At 45.9% G+C, this 27,076-nt stretch overlaps 1 protein-coding gene across 1 annotated transcript in view; it reads left to right on the top strand.

The window, feature by feature from the left end:
* The window catches only part of magi2a (membrane associated guanylate kinase, WW and PDZ domain containing 2a), a 159,929-nt gene that overhangs the window by 46,251 nt on the left and 86,602 nt on the right, over positions 1-27,076 (top strand). The window contains exon 2 of the mRNA XM_076111856.1: positions 201-317. Coding sequence (XP_075967971.1) covers positions 201-317 — 117 coding nt within the window. The remainder of the gene's footprint in view (positions 1-200; positions 318-27,076) is intronic.

Raw genomic sequence — 27,076 nt, 5'->3', positions numbered from 1 at the left:
ACCCGAGTGAGTCGAGCCATTTATTTCTGGGTAATTCACAAACACGTCCAGCTGTCCCCGTTTCTGATCAAGGGCTGAGTAGGTTATTTCGCCTCACACCATTCCTCTTCTTTCGACAGGAGGAAAATGTCAGAGTGATTGATTTGAAGGGGGGGAGGTGTGATTCTGATTACTGACTCCTGCCCCTTGTGTTCCTCCAGGGGGCGTGATAGACAAGGACCTGCGGCACTACCTCAACCTGCGCTTTCAGAAAGGCTCGGTGGACCACGAGCTGCAGCAGATCATCCGGGACAACCTCTACCTCCGCACCGTCCCCTGTGAGTTACCTTTTCCTCAACCTACCTACCTTCACTCCCTTCTCGCCTCCTTGAGGGAAGCACTCTGGCCCTCTTGAGGCTCCTGTGTCAAAATCTAGTTTTGTTTCAGTAGATGATTTGCTACCATGGTCCATCGATGTAGGTTTGTTGTTGTTGCAGGATGGTCTGCAGTGTTTCTGTTCTATCTTCTAGTATCGGCTCGGCTCGCTTGCAACCTCGACCGAGGTGGTCTGTGATCCGTAGCTTTAGCTTCGATCTTTATCTGTTTAACCTGTTTTCAGAGCTGAACTAGTTCGACATCCTGGATACATCCTTAAAACATATACTTTAGGCTCTTCTGTCTGCTTCTCTATGAAATCACTTCTTAATATAATATTTATGCTAGAGAGTGCGGTTAGTGACGGTGTGGGCTCCATACTAACACTGACAGCTTGGCTTCGCAAATGGTCAATAGCCTCTCCCCAACAGGTCCATCTGACCATGCTTGTTGCCTCTCATTAACCCGAATCATTCTAATTATTAAGAGAGTACAGTATGCATTGGATAAAGTGTGAGACGAGTGAGTGATGAGACGCCCTCTTTCCCTCGCTGCCATTGGCTCCGGGCCCAACAGTCCCGTCGTCCTGTCCGTGTTGGTAATCAATCAGCTGCTGGGGTGTTGGTTTAGCTGGAATCGGTCTTGTCTGGAAGTTCGATTCTTGAGAGTCAAGCGTCGACTGCAGCTCTCTGTCTCCAATTAGCCGCATTAACCGCATCACACAGTCAAGCAGCCCAGTTTTGTAGACAATCAAAGATACGATTTGGAGGGCTTTTTGGTTCAGGAAAGCATTCCAAACTCTATTCCTGTGTGTGTGTGTGTGTGTGTGTGTGTGTGTGTGTGTGTGTGGCCTTTATCGGTCTTATTAAGCCCCCCGGTGATTATATGAGCTTAGACCTGCTGATGTTTAATCCATATTCTTGTGATTGCTGTTTGCCATGTTTGCTGAACATGTGCTCATCGCCATCAGTCAATAGGCTGTGATATTAAAAGAGTGTCTGTTTGTGTGTGTGTATGTGTGTACACGCTCTAATCTGTGTGTAGCGAGTGTTAGCTCCGCATTAGCCCAGTCGTGCCATTAGGCCCAGCTGTCTGTTGGCTAACTGTCCCCTGAATCCTTAATGGAGGCGCATTCTTCAAGGCCAGGAGCACGGCGAATTCACTGGAGCCACATTTCCACCTCCCTCTCTGACCAGAATACAACAGGAGAATCTTGGGGGGGGGGGGGGCTTTATTTGTTTGCAACAGAAGCGTAATTTTCTCTGATAACCAGTCACAGAGCCGCTGCCGGTGAGGCATTGGAGATAGAGATAGAGAAAGAGGTGAAGAGTAAAGAGGGAGAACAAATGGGAGAACAAATAGAGGGGGAGAGATACAATAGGGGGGGGGGGGGAGGAGGCATGGTGATGTGACACAGCCTGTGAGAGCCACATGAGTAAATGGACTGCAGATAAACTGTTGCACAGAGAGGGAGGTTAACCGATGCATTTATGACGCTTCAACAACGGGCCTCATTGCTGCTGACAGGAAGAGAGACCTGGTGGACGGATCCCTGTTTGGTGCTCAACACATGCACGCTTGTGTTCCAGTGTTGTTTCATCACCTTTCCTCCTTTTAATATATGCTGTCTCGGGCTGCGCAATTAATCAAAATGTTATGGAAATTGCAATTTTCAAATCACAGAAGGTTCAATGTCCGTTAAAGGTGAAATGTGTGTCAAAATATCATTTTAGATTTAATGGCCTTTTCCTGGCCTACACATCATGATCTTCAAATTTAAAGGAACAGTGTGTAGCATTTAGGGGATCTATTGGCAGAAATGTAATATAATAATAAGTATGTTTTCTTTAATGTAACGTGACCTAAGACATAAGACTCGTTGTGTTTCGTTACCTTAGAATGAGCCGTTTATATCTATATCTATATATATATATATATATATATATATATATAGAGCAGCCACACTATTTCTACAGTAGCCCAGAATGGACAAACTTAACACTGTCTCTGGATAGGGCCATTTCGCATGTTCATGTTTCCACGTCAGTTAGTTGCAATCGGCAACCTCACTGCTAGATGCCGCCACATACACTGCACCTTTAAGGAAACATCGTTGTGTACAGATTGCTGCAAAAAAAACTAAATCATTTAAATATATTTTTTAAAACAAAAAGTCCTTTTGCTGGAGGTGTACTTTGTATTGACTCAGGAACTATGCAGGCAGTTTGCTGCACTGAATAACTCTCATTGGTCAAACACAAGTCTTGAGGCGGATACGACTTATGTACAACATTCGTGTTTGTTAAACCGCAGCCAGACCTCATTTGAATGTGATCAGGCTGGCATTGTGTAGTGTAATAGCAGTCTGTCAGCGGTATCGCCTACCTCCGATCAGGTGTCATCATCCAGGTATAGAACAAATGAATACCAGCTGTAAATAGGACATTTAAAGGGCCATATGTGGACAAACAATCCAGAGAGATTGTCTTTTTCACCAAGTCGGAGAATAGAGGGAACAAATTGGGGAACATAAAGACACACGGATGCCTCGTGAGCTCTATGACAAGCGATACATCTAAGTGAGGCTAAGGGGCGAGGGAGAAAAGAGAACTCTACGTGAAAGATCTGAAGTAGTTCATCAAAGAAATTTAAGCTTAACCCCTGAGTGGTGGAGAGGAGATGGCTGACGGGCAGACGGCGGGAGAGCTGCTGCCACCCATACCAATCGTGGACGGAGTCGGCCGGGGCATCTGAGGCGGTGCCGGCTTTTAGACAAATTGCCTGGTTGAAATCCAAGGTCAAAGCGTTAATAGCCTGAGCCCATGTGAAATCAGGCCTATCGTCTGGTAATCCACATATAGAGAGAGCGGAGAGGAGGCCGTGCGTGTGGACTAGTCGAGACGCCTAAGTGGGCTACACCGATCGAGAGCGGCTGAATTATTTAGGGAGAATTGAACTGCAAAACACGGCAATGAAATATATAGATTTCTCTCACACACACACACACACAAGTTTATAGACGGTGTGTGCGCTTTTCATTTGAAGCCTCCAGAGCCGAGCCGGGGGAAAAAACATTTTAAACGCTTTTTAAAGTATTTGAACTAATTTCCCAGCGTTTGACTCGGCGTGCGTGCATTTAGTGTAAAGACTTTTAGAGTAAATAACTTAAAGGCCGGGCACATCAACTGAAAGATTAAAAACACAAGTGTCTCGCATGTTTCCCCCCCAAATACAGAATCAAATATAAATAAGCGCCGTGCCTCTGGATATGAATATGTGATAAAAGAAATATATATAACTCATTACTCAGTTGCTCATGTGCTCATTAGCTTTGTTTCCTCCTCTTCCTCTTGATTTCTCAACACACACACACGTGTTCATGTTGTTCTGAGCTCTGCCTTTCAGCTGTGCGGACGCCTTAAAGCACTCCGTGACGAGCGGTGACCATCTCTGACGGTCTGGCGGTAATAGAGCCGATGATTAGGAGGTCAGCTGCAGGTAGGAAGGTGACGAGATGCTGCGTCAGTTCTCTCACTTCCCCCTTTCTCTTAACCGTCTCTAAATGGCCTCACAGACTATTGCTGTGTCTGAAACAAGTCCTTATCTGCCACGTAGTGCACGTCATTTGCTTTTTGCCGTTTTATTCGGGTGTGAAACGTATTGGATTGGACAACGGAACAAAAGAGCAGTGTCCTCGGCATGCACCGTGTTCTAGTTTACTGCCATGATGCTTGTTGGAATGCCGGCTCCACTGACAATAGCTCGGCTAGCATGTAGAGAAAGCACAGAGTGGCTCCATAGCAGAAGAGGGAGCCTTAAACGGAACATCCCGGTGAACATCCCGCTAATGGAAGCTTAAAGTTTATGACGGGTGTGATTGGATGTTCCCACATCTGTCTTTAAAGCGCGCGGCTGCGTGTCTTATTTCACCGCGTTGGTTGAATCGCTCTTCCTGTCAGTCCTCAGGTTTATGCATGTGTTTGTGTGCTTTAGCCTTTACATGCATGCGTAAACAACATATGCCTGGATAGCAGGAAGTGGTGCTGTAGACTGTGAGTTAATGGGGAGTTTGATGCCCGCGGGGACATTGAGTTTGTGTTAATGGCTGAGGCGACCGCGCGCAATCCCGATGGCGTTCGCTTAATGAGAGAGAGACGGAGAGAGACTGCCAGTCCATCTGTCTATCCACAGTTGTTGGTTTGATCGTCGCGGCATAGCAGGAAATGCTCATCTCTGCTTTCTCTCCTGCCGCTCTGCTGCGCTGTCCTTCATCTTGGCTTCGTCCTTTCATTATCGTTTTTTTTGGCTTCCAACCTGTTTGGTGCGTGCATATGTTACAAACAACGCCTAACCCGTAAGAGCACGATTGAAAGCTGAACTCTACGTGATGCTATCTGCCAGGTCCCTGTGAGTGGCCCCCTGTATTCTCTTCCCTCACTTTGTCACATGTCTGCGGTCCTGTTTAATAGCCGGACGTCTGATGGATGACAGTAATAATCAGGATAATAAAAAGACTAACAGCCCCCCGGTGCCCCTTCATTCATTATTTAGCATCTCTGTGAGGAACCTAATAATCGCCAGAAGTGCGAGTCTCCCAGACAGTAGGGGGCCTCACTGCGGAGCTCTGAGCTGGGGCCCCGGCGCGGTGAGGAATGAGGAGCAGATTGAGGCTTTCAAGATAGAGGAGGATTTGAGGTGAATTGGAGGTTGATGTGTGTTGAGTGAGAAACAATCACACCTGGTGTTTGTTTTGCATGTGTATTAATGGATCTCGTTCTGACAAAGGTGAGGCAGATCAGACAAATACCTTTAGTCAAAAGCTCACTCTCTGTCATCCCTCCTTTTACTCCCTGTTCCCTTTTATCTCCCCTCACTTACTCATCGACTCATTGGAGGACGGGTGGGGTTTCCATGGCAACTGTTTCCACCCCCCGCCTGCGTCAAAGGCTCGACTCCTCTCAAACTCTCAGCCCACTTTCTTTTCCTTCCGTACCCCTCCTCTTCCTCTCCCCTCTCTTTCTCCGTCTGCCTAATTCTTCTCCACTTTCTGCAAATGGAGACTGCAGGCCACACGGGTGTAGAAACACGGAGCAGTGCAGACGCCAGGTACTGCTTGTCGGGGTTAGTGGGATTTGAACCCACGCCTGACGGAGGAATTCCTCGAACTCATGAGCTCGGAATAAAAAATAAACGATCCATATGATCCCTGACTTTTTTAAGAAATGTGACAAGCAATCTGCCATCACTCATCCTGGCTTTGAGTGAGGAGGCGGAATGGAGAGGTGTGTGTGTGTGTGTGTGTGTGTGTGTGTGTGTGTGTGTGTGTGTGTGTGTGTGTGTGTGTGTGTGTGTGTGTGTGTGTGTGTGTGTGTGTGTGTGTGTGTGTGTGTGTGTGTGTGTGCGTGTGTGTGTGTGCGTGCGTGCTGGAGGTGAGGGAGGGGTTGACTGACAATGCGGGACACAGGTGTGGATGTGCCAGGTGGTGAGCGTGACACGATGCTGGATGCTCGTCGGCAGATGCACCCTACAGACATGACAGAGGAGAAGTGTGAAATTTGTTCCCTAATTGGCCGTCATCGCACAAATACGCCCCCTCCCCTCCAAACTCCGGCCATCCTCTACCCTTGTCTGTCCAGTAATGGTGTCGGATAGACACATCCATCAGGTCCATCACACGTCACCACGCTGCTGTCGTGGGAACGTCCTGTGTCATCTTCGCTATTATGATCTGATGTCTTGTGGGGGAATGAGAGAGAGAGAGGATCTAATATTTAATCAACAAACCTTTTTTTTTTATTCTATTCAAACACATTTGCAACCTGAAGCCGACTGGAGCCACTTACCGTGACTTATTCATCGTGTTTGAATCCGAGCTGAGGCATCGGCGGCTCTGCGTCGGGATCTTAATGGAGCTCGGTTCCACCGCACGTCCTCGCTCCCATGACACGCGACAGCCCGCCGGATTTTTCCAGAAATACATCCGTTGAGGTGGCAGTGATAGAAAACGACAGCTCCTTTAAGCTGGAGATAATCAAAACGGTGGGTAAGAGAGTGGACCTAGATAGCTTAATTGTGTCCACAAGGAGTCGTCTAAGTATGCCTTACTCACACGCTGCTGACTGCCACCACAAAGCCCTGGGCGCCAAGAAGAAGACGTTCTGTGAAATTCAGCTCTGTTGATCAGAGGATCTCTTTGGGACATCGTCTGTCTGTGTGCAGCGTGTCTTACAAATCACATATTGAGCCGCGTGCGATTGATAAAATGTTTAATTTATTAGGTTTCAATGGGAAAAATCCAACCACCTCAGCTGCACATTTTTCACTATCAACTCAATAAATGGGCCTTGGGACTATATAATAGATATAATAGCATAATACCGATTCGTTTGCCAACTACAGTTTTGAAGCCTTGAGTTTGGCAATTTGGCCGTCGCCATCTTGGATTCCGGCGGTCGCCATGTTGGCTTTTTTGCAACCAATGAACGGAGGTGACCATACTTGCAGTTCTTGCCGCCGGCTTTTTCCCCCACCGTTGAAAGAACTCCTTGACCCAGCAGGTAGAGGAATCCCTTTCATTAAGTCTTCTTACAGTATTGTAGGAACCCAGCATTAAAAAATCAAGAAGTGTGTTTTTTTCTCCTCTAAATGCTGGGTATCCATTTTGGCAGGACAGCAGGGAGCGGTGCAGTGCTCAAAGCATATAGTTCACCAGCGAGCCTTATCTCTGGAGAGGTAAATGGAACTGCAAACCTTGGGCCATCATTTTAAACTCAGCCTTAACTCCAGAAAAGAGTTCCCTCCTCCCGTTTTAAACAATGACACAGCAGAGATTACAATTCAGGGTTTTTACCAGGAACAGCCCGAGAGTCCTGCTGCATTGTGACCGATGATTCGGGAGGCCTGCTGAATGCTCGGTGCTGCCACTGTGTGTTATGTGTAATATTTGTGTTATAATGAATGAAGGAACTTCTGCACTGACCACTGAGCAGCATGTCTTGTTGTGGTCATAGTTCATAATAACCGCAATCAGTACACTGAAAATAGATTCAACTTTAGTTAAATAGTTATTTTTTACTTTTAACAAACGGTGAAATGATAATTAATAATTGTTTTATCATAAGTTTGTTTAATATAAAATAAAAGAGCAAGTTGATGTCAGGTTGACAGAATTGACAACTAAGCCCCGCCCCTAAAAAGACACCCACCACCACCTTTTAATGCCCCTAAACACTGATTGTCGCTGTTACTACCGCCTCATTTTAATACACGGAGACATTCTGAGCTTCACAGGCCTAACATGCCTCGGTACGGCTGCTAAGCTATGATTGGGCAATCGCTATTAGAGCCAGGAGTTTCTCAAACGGTCAATGAAGTGACAGCGTCAGCTTTATAGGCTCTTAGTGGGTTTTTACCAATATGAATGTCTCCATGGTTTCTCAGGTCATACTCCTACAAAGAGTAATTATTGATCTTGTGTGACATCTGAGGTGTCTCGTCTGTCAGCCTGTGCGCTGAGGACACGGAGGTGTGTTTGATTTGGTCCACGGAGCAGCTCGGGGACACGCACAACCCCACGACCTTAATATTCATGCGAAGAGCCTCTGTGGCCAAAACAAAGGGCGTTTCTTTGGCCGAGCGTGAACAAGACCTCTGCCTCTACAAACACACAGCCGGGAAAACTATTACTCTGAATTAAAACGTGCTCTATTTATCAGATGATGACCAGAGGGAGGCAGTACTCTGATCACAGTGACGGTCATGTAAACATCTTAATCACGTTATCTTGTATCCAGGTCATAATGGAGAGGAGAATAACTTGATTATTATTCATCAATCTGTGGAATTACTTCTGTCAGGTGCAGCTCAGTGTGCTGTCTCTCAGTATTTAGATCTTTGAACTCTGCAATAGAGCGTGTTTTCATCAACTTTGAATGAATAAACACACAAAACATATTTCTCTTAAATAAATCTGAATGTAGAAACATGAACACATATATTGCCACACAACTAACATTATTTAAACTCTTACATTTTTTTTTGTTTTTGACATATGCACAAGAGGCTCCAAGAGGACACCGTTTCAGTGGCAGCGATGAGCAGCATCCATCGCGGAGACTTTGTGCGAGGCCGGAGACGAGAGAGGAGAATCCCCAAGGGTCCGTCTCATTAGAGACAGTTTCACTGTCACAATTCTCCAGTCTTAGCAGAATTAGGCTTCGCCATCCCTCGTGTTAATTACTGGGGCTGAATGAGTAATTGGCTCCTCTCGGATGCTAAAGCCAGGGAAGACGAAGGGACTGAGGAAGGAGAGAGGAAACAGGGCGAAAGAGGGTTAAGGACACACAAAAACAAATTCACTGCCGATTTTGTTTGTTCACGTTTGAGGTTAAGATTGCACGAATTACAATGATGATGTTGTATTTAGTTTCTTCGGAGCGAGGTCGATTTTTCTGAGCACGTTGTTGAACGACATCAACACAGAACCAAGACAGCAAACTTCATTACTCCTTTCTACCAGATCCACTCCTTCCATCGTAACCTTTCAGAATAAGAGCCACAGACATACAGAGTGCATTGCGTAACTGTTTACCAGAGGGATGTCAAGTTCACTCGGAGCATTTGGCTAAAAGGAAACTCAATAAATCAGCCTGCCAGACGCTGCTCTGGTTCAATAGTTGACCCCCCCCCCCCCCCCCCCCCCCCCCCCCCCCCCCGGTGTGTAAAGGCCTTAGGCTGTGCACTCGGGTCGACCGCGATGCCCAAAGGGTTGTGAAATAACTTTCATAGGAACATGAAAACGTCCTGCAGCCGGGGGCTGATTTCACCCCCCCCCCCCCCCTTATCGTGTCTCTGTAATATTCAAGCAATCATTTAGTCTGGGAGGTCTCTGCAATCAGGAGATCCAATCTGTGCCGCCACTGCTCTCTGTGGCTTTAGGTAATAGCACGACAAGTGCTTCGTCTGCTCACACACGCATATCAGAGCTCTGACTCTGTTTATCCAAGCCCCTAATGAAATATTCCATCTTTGCCACATCAGTAAGACGGGGAATTGAATGTGCAGAGGCTGCTACGCTATCTCAAACTGTGACCCGGTGAATGAGGGAAAGCTATCATAATGTCAGACTGTCTGTGTCATTATTCGCCGCGATCCGCGTAACTAAGCCCGACACCGCGCATATTCAATTTGGAAGGTAATGATATTGGGGCAGAAAGTATACACACTTATCTACAGCGGCAACACTAAGCAATGAAGTGATTGAAGCTCGCCGCCAGCTATTCCATGTAGAGGCTCGGGTCTCTCGGCTGACGCAGGTGCAGCTTTCAGGACGTTTCATAAGAAACTCGCAAGGCTGTGAAAGATTAAAACTAGCAGGTCTCGTACTCTATTCTAAAGTGCATGGTGCAATGCAGCAAAATGTCTCGGTCAAGCCTCTGAGTGGAAACACGTGGAAGCGTCGACGCCACACGGATAATACACGTTTTCAATCTGTTGGACTAATTTCTTTCCGTTGTCTCAGTCCTTTCTGTTTGGTCAATGTTCTAGCGAGTCCTGTTTTTGTTGCAGTTGGCCCACAGGGTTAAAGATGAATCTCCTCTTCAAACAAGATACGATCCCAGGTACAGATGTTTGACCATGAAGTGAGGCACGATGTATACGCTGCAGCTTTGAATGTTGCAGTGCTCTTTAAAGCAGAGCTGCCAGTGGAGTTAAACATGTCTCTTAACCGCTGATGGAGTTATTGGTGGAAACTTTTTTTGTCTTTTACTTTGAAAAATCTTTTCATCTTCCCGGTTAAGGGCCCATGCCATTGATTTGACATGTCATAGTCACAGGGAGTACCACTCACTCATTGGGAAACAAAGTGTGAGAATCAGAGGTCAACAGTTATTGGGTTTCTCCTCTTCACCTCTTCAATATAACCTTACAAGAGTGGTTTCGCTTTTTACGTTTTATTGTGAAATTATTCAATATAATTGTCATATAGAGGTGTGTAAAAGCCTTCGTATCTCCTTTAAATACACCTCCAGTGCGGCTGGTTAAACGTGTACTGTGACACTTTTGTCCTTTTCTAATGAATTGAATTGTAATTATATTGCGTAGTTTTTGATGGGGTTACATTTTAGCGATTATTGTCTGACTAAAGTGTTAAAGTGCACATTATATTTCAATCCCGACGCCCCTGCTGATAGACTGGTACTGTGCGGTTGCAGTTCCTTCCTCACAGAAGACTTCCAGAAGGCTTGGAGTCCCGGTGCTAGCATCCACACTAATGTGACGTTCAACACCTCGGATACCTCGTGGTTACGTCACGGTTTGCAGTGCACCTTTGCCGGGGACGAAGCGAGAACACTGATCACCAAACGAGCAGCGTTCACTAAATTATCTCTCGGTAGTTGTTTGTTCTGCTTTTTCTCCTCTCCGCTGTGGTTCGCTGTAATCCCGCTACGCCCCAGCATCTCTCCGCTGTACCATATTAAAAAGGAAAACAGGCAGTTGTTGAAAATTCATGTTATCACCCAATTACACAAAACCACTCGCCACAACGTGTTTGAGTTCTGCACACACAAAATAAATTCTGCAGTTTCATATTTTCTTTGCCGGTTGTTTTGATAAACTGCACTTTCTCTCACCACAGAACACTCCAGGCTCTCCTCTGATTTCCCACCTCTACCTCTCAGTTTACCGAAGACAAAATCTGTTTTATTTGGCTCAGCTCTCCCTTTCCTCCCTCCCTTGCTTCCTCCTCCCTCTCTCCTCTCCTCAATTGCTGTTGGCCTTTTTGTGTTGCAATGCGCTCCAGTGCACAGGAAGACGCTCTGGTTGCTCAAGGTGAGATTGTTCTACTGATCAACAAAGAGCAAGCGCGTGTTTCCTTTTGTTCGACATGAGCGGCGCACCTCGACAAACGTACAGTAACGTTCTCACAGACGCACACACACACATGTGCATCAAAGACCAACTCGCTCAGGGTTTCATTGTAGCGAGTTGTGTGGCTGAGCAGACCCAGGAAGTGTTTTGTGATCGCCGGTTCTGTTTTGGATCTGGCTCTAGGGTTGAGAAATGACCCGGATTCACCGATCTCTGTGGCTGGCAAATCAGTTATCGATTCTTGTGTCTCTCCGTGCGTATTTCTGCTAATGTTGCAAACATGGTGCAACACCAGCATTCATTTAGACTCATTAGATTCTCTACAGCCACTTAGTGAAGCTTAGTTTATACTCGCCACAGCAAAGCCGGCACGAGGTTACAGGAAAGGACATCATCAAGGCCTGTGTGTTGTGCAAAAACACTACCGACCATGATGTTGAAACTTTGTTTGATTATAATGCATGTAGCACTTGACTTCTTTCTTTACATGGCTGTTATAAAGGAAATACAGTAGTCAATGAATATGAGGTATGAGTTCACAGTTAATTACACTTCCTCCTCGGCATTGCGGAGGTTGTCTTGTGGCGCTTTGAGAGAGGCGTACATGTCTGCTTTCATTACAGTCTTCTGTCAAACTGGTCCACCTGCTCACAGATATCTGAACACACAGATGCACTTCCACTCACAAAGTGATTGAATTCTGTCGAGCGCTGGCGTTCCAAGTCGTATTTTCGGAGACGTGGGCAGATGTTTGTGTTTAGAGTTTGCAGCCAGCGTTCATCTCAGCAGGTTATTTACTCATGGCCTGTTTACTGGATAACAGCCCGACTCTCTGCAACACATGTGCTTTTTATTTCTTTTGCATGTGCACATCGGCGTTGACCTCCACAGACAGACAGACAGACAGACAGACGGTACTGTAACATTAGAGAAACCTGCGTCCTCTCTGCAGGGCCTGTGTTTAAGATGTCTGGCAATAATGCTGAGGCTTGAGTGATGGCATCTGTAGGGACTCCATGAGAGACAATTATGAGCCAATTATGCTGATTAATGGGATTATAGCTTCCACCTCTCCTGGTGGATACTTACACATGTAAATAGATCTTTTCCTTCTCAAACTGGAGCGGATTCACTCATACTTCCCTCGCTGCTCAGCAATACATGCTCTCCTAATTGAGAACAGGAGCGAACGGATTGAACGTTTAGTGTTTTTTTTTGGTGATTTTGCCGCGTGCCACCGTGCCGTTTGACTCGGCTCCTTAAAACCTTAAAAGTGCCAGTCTCGGTCCGGCGGGCATTCGATGCTCGGGCTCACGTCCGAGAAGCAGAGCTCTCTGACAGAGAAACAAGGTCAGCCGAGAGTGGCCCCCGTCCTCACATCTCCTCCATCCACTCCCTCTCCCCGGGGTCCGCTCGAGACAGATGAGCTCTCCAACAGTGCAACGCCTCGGCCATGCAGAGAGAAACCTCTAGCGGGCGTCTCACCTGTCTGTGTGGGTTTATGTGGGTTGTGCAGACATGTTGGTCAAGCCTGTGCTTTATGTGCCAGCGAGAGCACCGTACTCTGATACAGACCGCTGATATGCGGCCTATTCTCCTGCCAAGTCACAGAAGCTCTGCCAACTGTCTGTCAACCAACATCCACAGCCGCCTGCATTGCCCACTCTAATATTCATGAGACAAAGACCCTGTTTGCACCTGGCTTTAATGTGCGTCCTGGGGCGATCGGATCACAAGTGGACGGCTCTAAATACATCGACCCAAACGCATTGTGATCACTGGAGCCAGTGTAAACACGGTGCGTCCTGGTCGCTCTCCTTTTGTTCCTCCTCTTTCTCATCTCACGTTGGTTCTTTAACTTCTTTCTTCATCCACGACACCTGAAATGCACCCAAAGAGGTTTGTCATGAGTTTAATATTCGGCAGACAAGGCACAGGAAGTGCATCGCTGCCTTTTCTTCTGACGCACTTGGAGCTTTTACACTTTGTGATTGGCTCACCCAAGACGCACGTTAATGCCAGGTGATGGCACCTGGAGAACATTTCTCTGGTCTGATTGTGTGCGTGCGTGGGCGTGCTGCTTCTATCCCTCCGAGAGACATTGTACCCACACCGTGACTCATTTAGGCGCCGGCCAGCTCAGAGCACACACTCCCCCTAATCTCCACGCTCCCCGGAGCACAGAGAATGGCTGCGGTTTGCCAATTAGAGCACTGGGACTGGATTAGGTGCACAAGCATTGTGCCTTTTTAAGAAGGAACAACCCTGATAGAAGATGCACGAGGTCTTAAATATGTACATGACTTATCCAGACACATGCACAGAGTCAACATCCACCCACACATGAAAATCATACATGGTAAGGAAAAACAATGCGTGAAGTTGCCTGAAGTGCAACAACTCTGCGGTAAAGGAGGTTTTGTTTTTATAGAGAGAGGCTAAGGGTGCGTCTAAAAGAACGCAATTGGTTGCTATTTTTTACACTTTGCGCATCACGAAGAAGTCTCTCTCGCTTTTTAGGAGCGCCGTCCGTCTACATCGACAACGGTGGATTTAGAGGGCTCAGAAATTGCGGCCTCGTAACAAAGCAGGAGAATCCATACCTCTGTGCTTCTAGATGTGAAGAGGACACTCTGATGAACCGTCCAAAGTGTTCCGGCGCGGTAAACCGGTGCAGTGCAATCAATTCAACGTTCCCTCACAGAAATGGAAAGCAACTGCTCTCCGTGTGGCTCAGAGGCTGTTAGCAGCCTGCTGATGTGTGGAGTGTAAAGGAATGCAGGTAGAAGCAGAGAGAACGCGACGCCAATCAGGCCACCGGTTTTCTGTTTGCTTTGCCTCCTCAGCTTGATCAGCTAATTATGTTCCTTTATTCCTTTGTCTCACCTTCTCCTCGTCTCCTTCCCTTTCCTTTCTTTTTTCTTTTTCCTGAAGAGAGTGGATTTAATTTAGACTGAGCCGACCAGAAAGTGCTTTGATAATTCTGCCTCTTCTCTCCCCCCCCCCTTCCCTGACGCCTATATTTAGATGGGTGACTTAACCGAAACAAATAGGTTGATGATGTTGAGAAACACACAAGAAGATCACATGGCGCGGGATTCCTCGCAACTCTTCCCGAGGCTAAACCTAAAAGCCTGGCTGGTTGGCCTCGTTTCTTTCTTCTTCTTGATTGTCTTCGCTGTGCGTCGTGTGTCACAGCTCTTGTGTGGAGAGATTCAGGTTGAATCCAGGGTCCAGACATAACTCCCGTACTGTATCGCCGGCCCCAATCTCTGTCATTAAATCCCCGTTTCTTAGCAGCTGCCAAGAAGAACAGGAGTGGACTGACAAAAGGAAGATCAGTATCCTGGAGCGGCCCGGTCCTTAATCCTGGAGACTACCGAGCAGCTCTCTCACACTGAGACTAAATAAACCCACCATGACAGCGAAGGAGTGGGGGGAAACAGAGTAACATGTGGAGTAATAAGAGACCAACAGAATCTACAGTTACACTTATCTATACGTACCGGACTACTGTAATAGTGACAGAGCGTTTCACTCACTTTATATTGGGGGGAAATACTAAGAGTAGGACGCAGCTCCTCTTATTCCTTCTTGCTGATGATCTTATACGCATGAGCATATGATTTATCGTCTCATATCTATGGCAGTCCCCCTGAATTGAATCGGATCAAAATCATATCCCGGATTTGTGATGTCAGCAAATATCCCGTTGTTGTTCAAAGACTGAGTGTAATATCACATTGGGATGAAACACCCCGAGGTTCTTGGTTTGTTCTGCTTTCACACCACATGTGAGTGTGGCTGTGCACTGATCCATGGCCCGCTTTATCTTCTGTCAGGTGTGTTTCCACGCGCTGTGGTCGTGCGTTTCCACGCGCTGTGGTCGTGCGTTTCCACGCGCTGTGATCGTGCGTTTCCACGCGCTGTGATCGTGCGTTTCCACGCGCTGTGATCGTGCGTTTCCACGCGCTGTGGTCGTGCGTTTCCACACCGCTTTCCTATCGTGCCGTTTTAGGTGCCCGTGCCCAATGATAGTGCGTGGCTCTCTGCTCCTTCAGTGTGATGGTTGTCCTTTTAAAAGAAAGCAAGTGTGAGATGTGGCTTCATGTCAGCTGTTAGTTTGTGTTTCTGAGGCGGCCGGTGAGCTGCTTTTCAGGTCTAGATGAAAAACATTCGACACAATATCAGAGGCGCCTGATGTTGTTAAAATGCATAACTGAAGGAGAGAAAAAGATATGAGATTCATTCTTACTTTCTGCTTTTGGATGTTGACATCTGCAGCATATGCAAAGGTTGTGCTACGTCAATCATATTTCACTCCCGCTCTGAGGGAAATAGGCAGTTACTTACTTGTGCACTGATGATTGTTCTTCTCAAAACATCATCATGAGGCCATATTTACAGGCTTTAAAGGGGCAGTGCTTAAGATACCAGTCCGGGTCCATTAGGCGTCTCTCTATTTACTGGTGATAAGAGCAAATGTGCTTTAATACCACAAGCCCCAGAATACTGGGGAAGGCAAAGAAACTATTTGTTTGAATAAAGAAGTCCGACAATAATTAAACTTTTTCCATCATTCCGTGAGCAACCGTAATCTGAGTCATGCTACCAGCATCAATGAAAGAAGCTGGTTACCTGGTGGAGAAGTTGGAGCATCCTGTCGCCTGCAGCTTTTCATCTACCTGCTCACTGACACAAACATTCTAAAGGCCTCACAGAGTTTTGAGGCCCGCACAGAGTGGAACAAAATGGCCACAGCGTCTCTTTTACACCTTTACGTGTCCAGAGGTTATCACATTCATCTCTTTCTCTCCTCTCAGTCTGAAGCTTTAGTCCAATAGGGTTTAATGTCACCGCTGGCTCCTGTGACATTTGTGCTCAAAGGCTATTTTTCACTTGATACCGACTGACTGTTGACAAAACCGATAGAGACACCACGGCTGTGTGTGTGTGTGTGTGTGTGTGTGTGTGCGTGTGTGTGTGCGTGTGCGTGTGCGTGTGTGTGTGCGTGTGTGTGTGTGTGCGTGTGCACTTGTCGGCCTGTCCGTCCACAGCCTCTGATATTAGTATTCAGAGCGGGTAGCTTCCTGACACTGTGTTCCTTCACGCCTCTCCTAGAGGATTTCCGACACACTCTCTTTCTCCGTCTCTCTCTATCTCCGTCTCTCTTCCTCTCCTCACGCGGCCCCTCGCTTCCAGACACCCCATCGCCATGGAGACAGACGTGATGTCAGCGCTGGTGTGCGGAGGTTCTCCAGACAACAAAACTCATTCCTTCTTCCGTAATCGGCGTCGTCGTAACAGATTATTAAAAGTGCACGTTACCTCTCTGCACCACCTGGCGCAAAAAAACCAAAAAACAAATCGTGATGTTTTCTCAAGGACCGGCAATCGATAAAGTCCCAGATGGAACGAGACGTCTTATTTGCCACGTTAGCAGCGAGGGGAGCCAGACACCGGTCACTTGTTATTTAGAGACGTAATGGAAAAGGAGGATTTGCAACACGCGCAGGTGGTGGAGCGCTATTATGTTCAATTGGGAGGAACAGACGGCTGAACGGGCTACTTTCCATTCTTTCATTCGTCTTCATTCTTCTGTGGTTAAGCTACACCAACGTGACAAGAAGTTGGATTTGGAGACAACACAGCTGATAATGAGTTTGATCCAGGAAACACAGTCGTATAGCGCGAAGGTTAAGACTGGGATCACACGCCAATGTGCCCAAATCTGAAGAAGGAATTGTTTCCTCTGCTTCTACAGAAGAAAAAGCACATCTTATTTTGGGCTCATTAAAACTTCTTTATTCTTATTAAAGATAAATTGCCAAGCACAATATGCATCAGATTATTACCTCCACAGAGGAGTTGATGTCTTCAGCAGGATTGCGTAACAACTACTTGCCTGATTGTCATGGAACTTGGTGGAATCATGGGACAGATGCACGCATTATTTTTCACTTATAGAAATCACTTTGGCGGAGCTCTGCGCTGCCCGAGTCCCCTTCTAGTTCCACTTGTTTCAAGATCTAAGATATCCAATCTCTGTATCAGCGAGAAGATGAAGAACATGTTTTATTGTTGTCACACTTATCTCCCAAACATCTTAAAGACATATTTAGATGTTTGTTTCAAGAATCGGATGAATCTTTTAGCTTTTAGCACAAAACAAAAACAGCATTTCTTCCCTTTTTCTTTTGTTGGATTAGTTAAAGGCTTAATAATCACTGCATTCATATTAAAAACATGACTCAAAGTAAGTACATTTCACTGTAGTGAGCATTACTAATACAATGTGGCTTTGACTTATACTTTTGTGTGATACTACCAAATGAATCCATCCATTCATCAATCCATCCCCCCCTCCGTCCATCCCTTATCTTCTGCTTATCCGAGGGCTTATCATAGGGCAGCGGGCTTAGCAGGCTGTTCCAGATGTCCCCCCAGCGCCGCTGTCCAGCTCTTACTGGGGAACCCCGAGGAGTTCGCAGACTACAACAACATATCTAATCTCTCCAGCGTGCTCAGGGTCTACCCCGGGGCCTCTTATCAGTTGGACGTGCCCAGAAAAATGGAAGGGAGGCACCCCAGGAGGCCTCCTGATCAGATGCCCGAACCACCTCAGTTGGCCCATTTCGACGTGAAATCTGAGCTTCTCGACGTATCTCAGAGGCTGAGCACAGCCATTTCAGCTGCTTGTGTGTGCGCTCTTGACCATAGGTGAGCTTCCAGTGGAGGAGCATCATGTGTCAAGTCATTTGTTACGGTTCACGAGTGTCTTACAGAGGAAGAGATGGAGTCCCGTAACCCTGCACCACATCACATTCATCTGTATGCCTGTATCACCCCAAACCACCTTTGCCTTTGTCTGATCTTTAGAACCAGTCATGGCCAAACAGTGGATGTAATCAGTCTAAATGTCACGGAATGTCTGTAATGAGAAGGTAATTGCGCACTTCAGGTGAAAAGCAGAAGCATTGCACTCGAGACTGAATCAGGAGCTTTCCACCATATGTAGGACAAGATGTCTTCAGAAAAGAGGAGCTCCTTGTGCTGAAATACTTTAGAGAAATTCATTCTTGATTTGTTCTCAATTGTTCATGTTGGTGGTATTCAAGGAACTTAATGTTTTCAGGTTTTTCTGTTCATCCCTCATGGTTATTCTTTTTTTTAAAGAATGTTTTTATTGCAAATTATTGATAAAGTTGGTGAAAAAACATGACAGGGGTATAAAAGGAGGTGTAGGCTTACATACCGTCCACACCTTAAAGGCCTCCACATGCCTTATCAAACACCCTCCACCTTCCTGCCATCTTGAATCCAAAACACAGGCAGATCCTGTGTTTTGGATGCTCATGTAATACCCAGTGATATGAATTCATTTGTTTTCAGGCCTGTCAGTTCCCCATTATTGCCGTTTCTATCTTTTTCTCCACTAAACAATTCAACATATTTACCTCGGCTGAATGGAGCGATTTCTCAATGACTCGTTTCGAGCTGTGCGCGGCTCTCCCAACACAACAGCCATCCTACACACTCCTCTCTGTGTTCAGTCTGCTGAAAGCCGAGTGCGGCGTGAAGTCGTCCTCAGTCTGCTCCGTGTCAGAGGGCTCTTAGATCAAGCCCCGCGCAACCTTTATAAACCGTTCCGAGGCAAATTAATTTGACGACAAGTGGCGTTTCCTCTGCTGAGGAGAGCATATTGGAATGGAATAAGTATGCATCGCAGTCCATATCAATATTAATGCCGTTAACGTGCCCGGATGACCTCTGCATTAATTGTCAGAGAGGCTGTTGTTTAATGGGATCACGGGATCAAAGCAGCAGCAGCAGCATTGTTAACTAGACAGGACCGTCCACTCCGTAGAGAACACACTCAACGTGTCGACGTTGCTCAGAGAACAACAGCAGCAGTGGCTTGTTTGAATGCTGACAGTGAGCTCTGTTTGCATTCAGTAGTAACGCTGGGAGTAGCAGAGCTCCAGTTTGTGCCTCTAATCCATTATTATTACATCTGAATCACAGAGCGAAGACGAAAGGACACTTATCGATGTCCTCAAAGACTCCTCTAATCACCTGGATGACAAAAAACACATAACTAATAATACACAAGAGGCAAACACTTCCGTGTGTCCAAGAGACATTTTGACATTTGCGTCCCATCTCTGAAAAACGGCCGCGGTTGGCTTCTCTTCATCATGAAGACGATTCCATCTTCGTCCCACCTACCGGGTCACCAGGTCAGCACCGATTGGACGTCATCGCCAAACAACCCACAATGTGGCAAATGCAAACTATACACAGACATGTTCTGTCTGTAGACACAAGCGCTGTGAACTGAACACACAAAAAGACAAGACTAGTAAGACACACACACACACACACACACACACACACACACACACACACACACACACACACTGAGGAGGAATTGAGGCCATTGCCATAGTGACGTAGATCGCTGACTGACTGAGCATGACTCTATAGGAGTCCGTGAGGCTTACTGCTCAGAGCAGGTTTCACTGATGACAGTGTGGGCAGGAGGGCTGGGGAGCAGATGGGGGGGGGGGGGCGCACGTTGCATGCATGCATTGTGTGTGTGTGTGTGTGTGTGTGTGTGTGTGTGTGTGTGTGCTGGAGCTGAGAAGCTAATGATGAAGATATACGCTGCTCTTCATGGTTCCCTTGAGTTGATTCAACCCCGCTGCTGTTCTTTGATGGGCCCACACACTTCCACTGTTTGTCTCTCTCTCACACACACACACACACACACACTTATTATTTCAGACGCTGGAAGGGTTTGCAGCACACACACACACACACACACACCGGCACACGTTCAAACACAAAGTAAAGATGAATGCAGACAGACAAGCTATACAATCGATCAGATACTCCAGTATCTTTATCTTCATTTGTGACTGAACTTTAAGGAGTCGTTTGACATTTGGGGAAATGTATTTATTCATTTGCTTTCTTGCCGAGAGTTCGATGAGGAGATCGATTTGACTCTCATAACTGTACGGTGATATGAACCTTAAGCTAGGAGGAGCTCAGCTTAGCTTAGCATCAAGACGGTAACCAGGAGGAACTGCTCGCCTCAGCTGGTTTCATATTGAATCGAATCGGACAAACATATCAGAAGAGAGCTATCATGTGAAAGGGGGTACAGGCATTGATGTACGCAAAAATCCTACGTTTGTCTTCACATATTTTTGGTCATATTGTCCAGAAATTCATCCATCTTCAACAGTGACAGATGTGATTACTCAATATAGTTAATAAATATTTTGTTATTGTTCTCCAGAGTTTGCTTTTCATCCTTTCTCACCATCACAAATCAGGAGTTTCCTTGTTGCGGAGAGTTTATAGAAAACAAACATGGCCGTGATGTCCGGCGCTCTCGTCAGCCTGCGGCTCGATAACATCAAAGAAGCGGGAAAACATCAACTCTGAGAAAAGCAGCTCTTCTAGCTCGTCTCGTCTAAATCCACTTGCTGTGCACACGCAGGAGGAAAGCTTAGGCGGTTTTTCAGGGGATGACTGAACTTGAATTCTAAGATTAAAACTGTTTTTCTCGGCCTAAACTCCCCTACAGGCATCATTGTACACATTCTCCTAAACTCAGGCAGTGAAACTCCTATTCCATTAAGGGGAGACACCCCAGGTAAAGACGTTGTATGCACTGGTCCATTCTGACAATTTGACATAATAACATGTCTTCTTTCAGATGAGTGGAAAGACAGCAGCCATGTTTGTTTTCCTACTTTGCCTAATTGGGTTTGTGGTTTTCTCCTAAATTTAAGTTGTCAACTGGGGAAGCTTCATGTCGCATGTATTAACATTTTTACCCTAATTCTTCACCCTAATGACCGGGGGTGCACCCTCTACTTTCCTCTGGTCCTTAATTCAGTCTCCAATTAAGAGCCGGGCTCGCCCAGCAGTAACTCAGATGACATAACGGCCCCGGCTCTGTCATTATGTAATTCCATGCAGATGAACCGCAGAGAGCCACGCTGTGTGACATGATTCCTGCCTCAGATGTCTCGCTGTGTCGTTTGTGGTCATAAATCCAAGACTACGCCGGTGTCACCGCATTCCTATCAATGATTGTATTACATGTAATGTCATTTATTGGTATTGTATAATAATACATTTCACCTCGAGTAACTATAGTGGTAATGTGGAACACCTCATCTGCAAATAGATTCCTTCATATAATCAATAACTAATTTTCTCACGTTCTTTTATAACCTTATTAGGATTTTCTTTTTAGGGGAAATCAATAGAACGGCTTCAACCCAGATTCTCATCTATGTACTTCCTGAAACGAGTACACGTCCCTATTATTTTGACATTTACATTCAGTGGGTGTCATTCTGGGCAGGACACTTTTTGAAACTGACCTTGACACTTTATTTTGTGCTGTAAATGTCTGCTTTGAGCAGGAAATAAAGGCTGATATAATCAGTAAAGCCCTTCCAGCTGCTCTCCACAGAGCCGTTTGACTTTGCTGCAGCTCGCAGCGTTTCAGAAACCTTAAAGGAAGTCTTGGTCTGGAGGGCATTAGAGGCTCCGCTCACGTCTGCCGTCCTTGTTTCTCTGTCAGAGAGCTCCACTTCCACAGAGTGGCCCCCGTCCTCACATCTCCATCCACTCCCTCTCCCCGGGGTCCGCTCGAGAGAGATGAGCTCTCCAACAGTGCAACGCCTCGGCCATGCAGAGAGAAACCTCTAGCGGGCGTCTCACCTGTCTGTGTGGGATTGCCTGCATTGCCCACTCTAATATTTCTAAGAAAAGGAAACCTTGTATGAACTGTGTATTTACCGTGACCTCTGAGAGCGACCAGATAGGAAATACTAAACACAGGAGTGCAAACAGAAGAACAGAAAAGTTCTCGTTGCATATTTTTCTCTTCTTAACATGAAAGCATCCACTGGCTGCTGGTGCTGTTATCTTGTTCAGTTTGAAGAGGAAAAGATGTGTGAAATATGGTTAGCACATCTGACCCGACAATTGACAACAAAAAGGCGTAAACTTGGAATGTATGACATAATATTTCAATAAATATTTAAAAAAGTTAGCTGAGCATAATCGGTTATTCCTATTATGCCTGAAACAATGCATCCATACATAAAACAAAGGAATACTTTGTGTGTATGTTTCATGTATTATTTGACTGGAAAAAGTAGCTCGTGATGCTACATTAAATCACTAGTTTGATATTAATCAAGAAGATTTATATTTCTCTCAAATATCTGAAAATAAGGAAAAATATAAAATCCCACCGGAGCCAATCATTTTGTCTGACGTCCCGATAAACTGACCTATCGATGAAGCACAGCCTGTTGGTAACGTTAGAGGTGCTGCTGTGCATAGTGTACCTGAATGAGCCAACATATCTTACAAGTGAAGATATGTGTATACAGCAGCGCAGACATATTAACAGACCCAGCTCTCATTAACCTCCTTTCTGCTAGAAGATGCTGCTAATTATAACATAATATGTGAACAGGCAAACGTTTGCTGACAGATCTGCAAAAAAAAGAAAAGAAAAAAAGCTTTAATTTCTTTGTTTTGAGGATAGTAATGAGAAGCATTTCTTCATCTTGCACCATCATTCAGCTCATATTCTGGGCTGTTGTTGTTGTTGTTGTTGTTGTGTGTAACTAGGCTACATTCCAGCTGAATAGGGTTTCGGAGTTGAGTCCTTGAGGTTCACTTGTGGCTGAGAGCCACTCGAGGAGAGGGAGGATCAGCGGCGGTGGGCCGGTGGAGCGGCTAATAACGGTGACGGAAGATCGAGCTCCGCCGATGTTTTGCTTCCTCCAATCATTGGATATTCTGCTCAGAGGCATCCAGACATCGCTCAATGACTCTCAAGGTTGGAGCGGCGACATAAAGGGACATCGCTTTGATGACTCTAAATACCTCCACACCGATAACTGTTCTCCTTCCTCCTCTTCATCTGCTTCCTGTCTGCTTCATGCAGCCCCCCCCCACCCCCCCTCGTCTCTCACTGTCAGATTCAAATGAAAAGAGCTGCTCAGCTGTCAGGGACTCTGTGAGCAAAGTGCAACACGAACATGTGTTCCCGTCCTGCGAGGACCAAACACACACACACAAGTATGCGGTCTCCGCCCCCTCCGCACCTGGTAAACAGATGTGTTTAACAGCAGCTCCCGATAGAAACACACTCGTGCGTCCGGAGGCCCCGGGTCGGTTCCCTCAAGGTCAGCGGTTGAGCGTAAACCAATAGCGTCTGAGTTAAGGGACACGAAACGCCGCCTTGATTCCCCGCAGAGGCTCCGAGCCAATAAGCTGCTGCTCAAGATGTATGAGAGCATTAGAGCTGCACTCGGACAAACCAGAGGAGTCCAGTTTGTGTGTGTGTGTGTGTGTGTTTGTGTTTTTGTATTTGTTCATGCACATCGGTGGCTCTCTCTTTCTCTTCTTGTTTGTGTTTTTTTGCATGCGCCTCTGTGATTAATCCCTTTTTGGCGAAGAACTGTCTCCAGCGAACAACACTTGTGTATTCATGAGAAGTAGATGATGCCTCATAATGCAAAGTAGCCGTCAGCCAGGAGGAGAAAGAGTAGGAGCGGCAGAGTCTTATCAATCTACAAGGAATGGAGGAAGGAGATGACACATTTAGCACAAACAGGAGCATTTAGGTGGCGCTCCTTCAGCTGCTGCTGTGAACTGTGGAAATTCAATGAGCACGTTTAATTTGATACTTTTACTGAATCTCGTTCCGCTTGTTCGGTGCATAACTATTTTATCTTTGTTCTGCCGCTGACAGGTCCACTGATGGCAAACAACATATTTCAGAAAGTGACTGAAATTGAGGAAGTAGACGTACAGTAGTATGGTAATTTCTGCAGCAATGCTTAATAGCTGATGACAGAAGTGATCTTTATCCACACTGCAGAAGGTTATTATGGCAAACAACGCTCTAAATTATGACTCCGATCCAAAATCCATCAAGTAAAGCGGCTCTTTAACCAGAAAGAAAGCGCTTGCAAATCAAGTTACATTTTTGTGAAATATGTTTCGACGTTAATGATGTTGTGTTGAATGTAAATGTGTGTTTGTGTCCTGGCTCCATCATGTTTTGACGTTATTAGGTCCTAAAACATGTAGTTGAAGCTTATGTTTGTAATGTGAGCAATGGGTCAAAAGACTGTGTGATCTCACCTCATCATAGTTAGAAAACTACGTTTTTAAATTCCCAAATAGGTACATTCAGACCTTTTTTCTTCATTGAACTTAAGCCTATCACTTTGCCTAAAGATGGGCCATAACATATTCAATTAAGTGCATTCAATTCATATTTTAACATGCAATGTTTTTGTATTATTAATCTGAATTAACGTGTTAAATTCGACACTCTCAGGTACTAAACTTTGAATGAACTGTCACTGCACTACTGACTTGTGTGGCCTTTTGTTTAGGCCTCGGAGCGCGTGATTTTAGTACATTTAGCATGTTGCACTGATCTAACGTAACTGGCACAACCCTCTCTCTCTATGAGTGTGTGTGTGTGTGTGTGTGTCCAGATTCGTGTGTGTGTGTTTGTATCAAAGAGAAGAGAAAAAGCTAAAAGAGACATGTTGAATGAAGCTGGAAGAGCAACAAGGGAGAAACTGGATTGCAAATGAAGTGAGTGAGGAGGCAGGTTATCTGGCAGCAGAAGGGAAGTAAAAGGTGGAAGAGGTGGATGAAGGAGACGCAGCTAAAAGGAGAGGGGAGGAGTGCCAGAAATATAAACTACGTACACAGCCTAAGTCTTGGCTACAGGGGAACCACACTCATGGGCTCCTCCTTGAAGGTTTACGTTCAATCTCATCGGCTAGTTCACCTGCAACCCATGGTGGAGCAAACTTGAACCGGCCTCTAATACAGAGTCAGATGTGAGCCGTGACCGCCTTTATTTTAGGATGTTGTTCCCAAAACACAGGGCAATTACAGCCAACGTGCAGGTCTAGGTGTCTGTATGAAGGGATGTAACGGGACAGAGGAGCTCACAGTATTTGTGACAGCCTGGGGAACCGAGAACAGTGTGTGAAACGATGTCTAGACGCTCCGTGCTACAAACGAGTCCGGCCCAGCGATTGGCCCAGATAAAGGTGGGAGATTAACGCCGGCAGACAGCTCTGATCAATGCCTGTGAAGAAGACAAAGCAGGGCGAATGAAATTAAGACACATCTTCCGCCAAAAGAGATTAAAGTCGCAGTAGCCAATGACACTTTTTTCCTGATGTGGGGGGGGGCATTTTAAGCCATTATTAGACATGAAATATGGGCAGACTGAGCTGGGTGATGATATTTAACAAACGTCTGGCCAGGTGTGAGACGCGGAAGTTGTGGATCATAAAGTTGACACTTTGACCCCTCGGCCAGGTTGCTGCTTATGAAAATGATCTGGTCCATTAAGGCCAAGAGAAGGGTGCTGATGTGGACATGTGTGTTTGACTGACAGGACATTCAGCCCATCACACTCAGCTGTTGTGGTCGCAGCATGTTCAACCCCAAGTTTCGATTAAATATGAGCAGCAGATCTGTAAGACTGAAACTTGACTCCCTGAAGATTTGAACAACGGAAAATAAATAGCACAGTAACAGGTCGGCCGCACATTCTGCGTCACCGTAGAAAGTCCCCAGACGAGCCAAAAAAAAAAAAAGATGATCTCCTCCAAACGTTTAATCTGCAGAAACAGACCGGGGACTGGATCGTTTGTCAAGCAGCCAAGAGCGGTAATAGAGCGGCGTGATGAGGAGGTCAAAAAGACAAAAAGACGTATGCGACTGTCAAACACAATTATGCTCGCTGTATCTTATAAACATGAATGGAAGCGTTTCATGTTTCACTTTTACAAGAGATAACGCTTCATGAGTTGGAGTTAATAGCACCACAGGGAAGCATTCAGGCCTGTTAATGAAAACCCTACACAGCTGTGAAAGGACTCGACTCTTGACTTGCAGTGAACTTTTCGTTTGACTTGGACTTGTTCCGAGTGAGGTCAGAGTCAGGTGGGTGACATTGCAGGTGTGTCCATGTCTCCACTTATCCAATGATCCCGACCTGTTTGTGTTGTTTACTCACATTCTCTTCTCACATTTGGTGCAGTGCAGACGTTTCTTTTGTTTTGTTTTTTTTCTCAAATCAGCGCATTGCCGAGCAAATCCATTGTGATGAAAAGGTCTGTGAAGTTCTTAGAAGCGCCGTGTGACCCAGTAACTGAATATTCCCGTCAGCGGCGGGGGAGAAAGACGGGGTGCACAAGTGAAAAAGAGAAGATGGAAAAGTGGCGGTAAACAGGAAAAGAGATGGGAAAACATGTATGTGAGGCAAGATGGAGGAATCGGGACGAGCATGAAAAAGGAGGGAGGAAGGTTATTACACTTGTCTGCTTGCTCCATCTGAATCCATTTAAAGATAGTCAGTGGGATATCTCAGGGTCATTTCAAGGTTTCATTTACTTTTGTCGAAATGCAGCATTTTGTTAAAACGCACACAAAGAGGAAAGTCTTTCATATGTGGAGAAATGAGTCTCACAGCTGATGCTTCTTGCCAGACGGCAGCGAGGTGAAAAGGTTGTGGTCGGGCTGGGTCCTTTGGGCTCTGCGCAGGCACCTCTCGTCACCAATAAGACTGATGCTTGGTGGACGATGTTCTGGTTCTAATCCCCCGCTGTAGAGCCCTGCTGTCCTGAGCCGCACACATCATTTTTACTACACTGACTGAAGAACAATGGTTAACTGTATGAAATGTCTTGACATTGTTATTGTTTTTAACAGACTTTGGAATGGAAATCATGTTGACGGATGTATAACAGCGAGTACTGAC

This window comes from Anarhichas minor, unplaced genomic scaffold (genome assembly GCF_050575085.1).
Source record: "Anarhichas minor isolate MPS153535 unplaced genomic scaffold, ASM5057508v1 ptg000045l, whole genome shotgun sequence".
In the NCBI taxonomy this organism is placed as follows: domain Eukaryota; kingdom Metazoa; phylum Chordata; class Actinopteri; order Perciformes; family Anarhichadidae; genus Anarhichas; species Anarhichas minor.
Note: the sequence above shows the minus strand (reverse complement) of the source record. Positions and strands in the feature narration are given on the sequence as shown.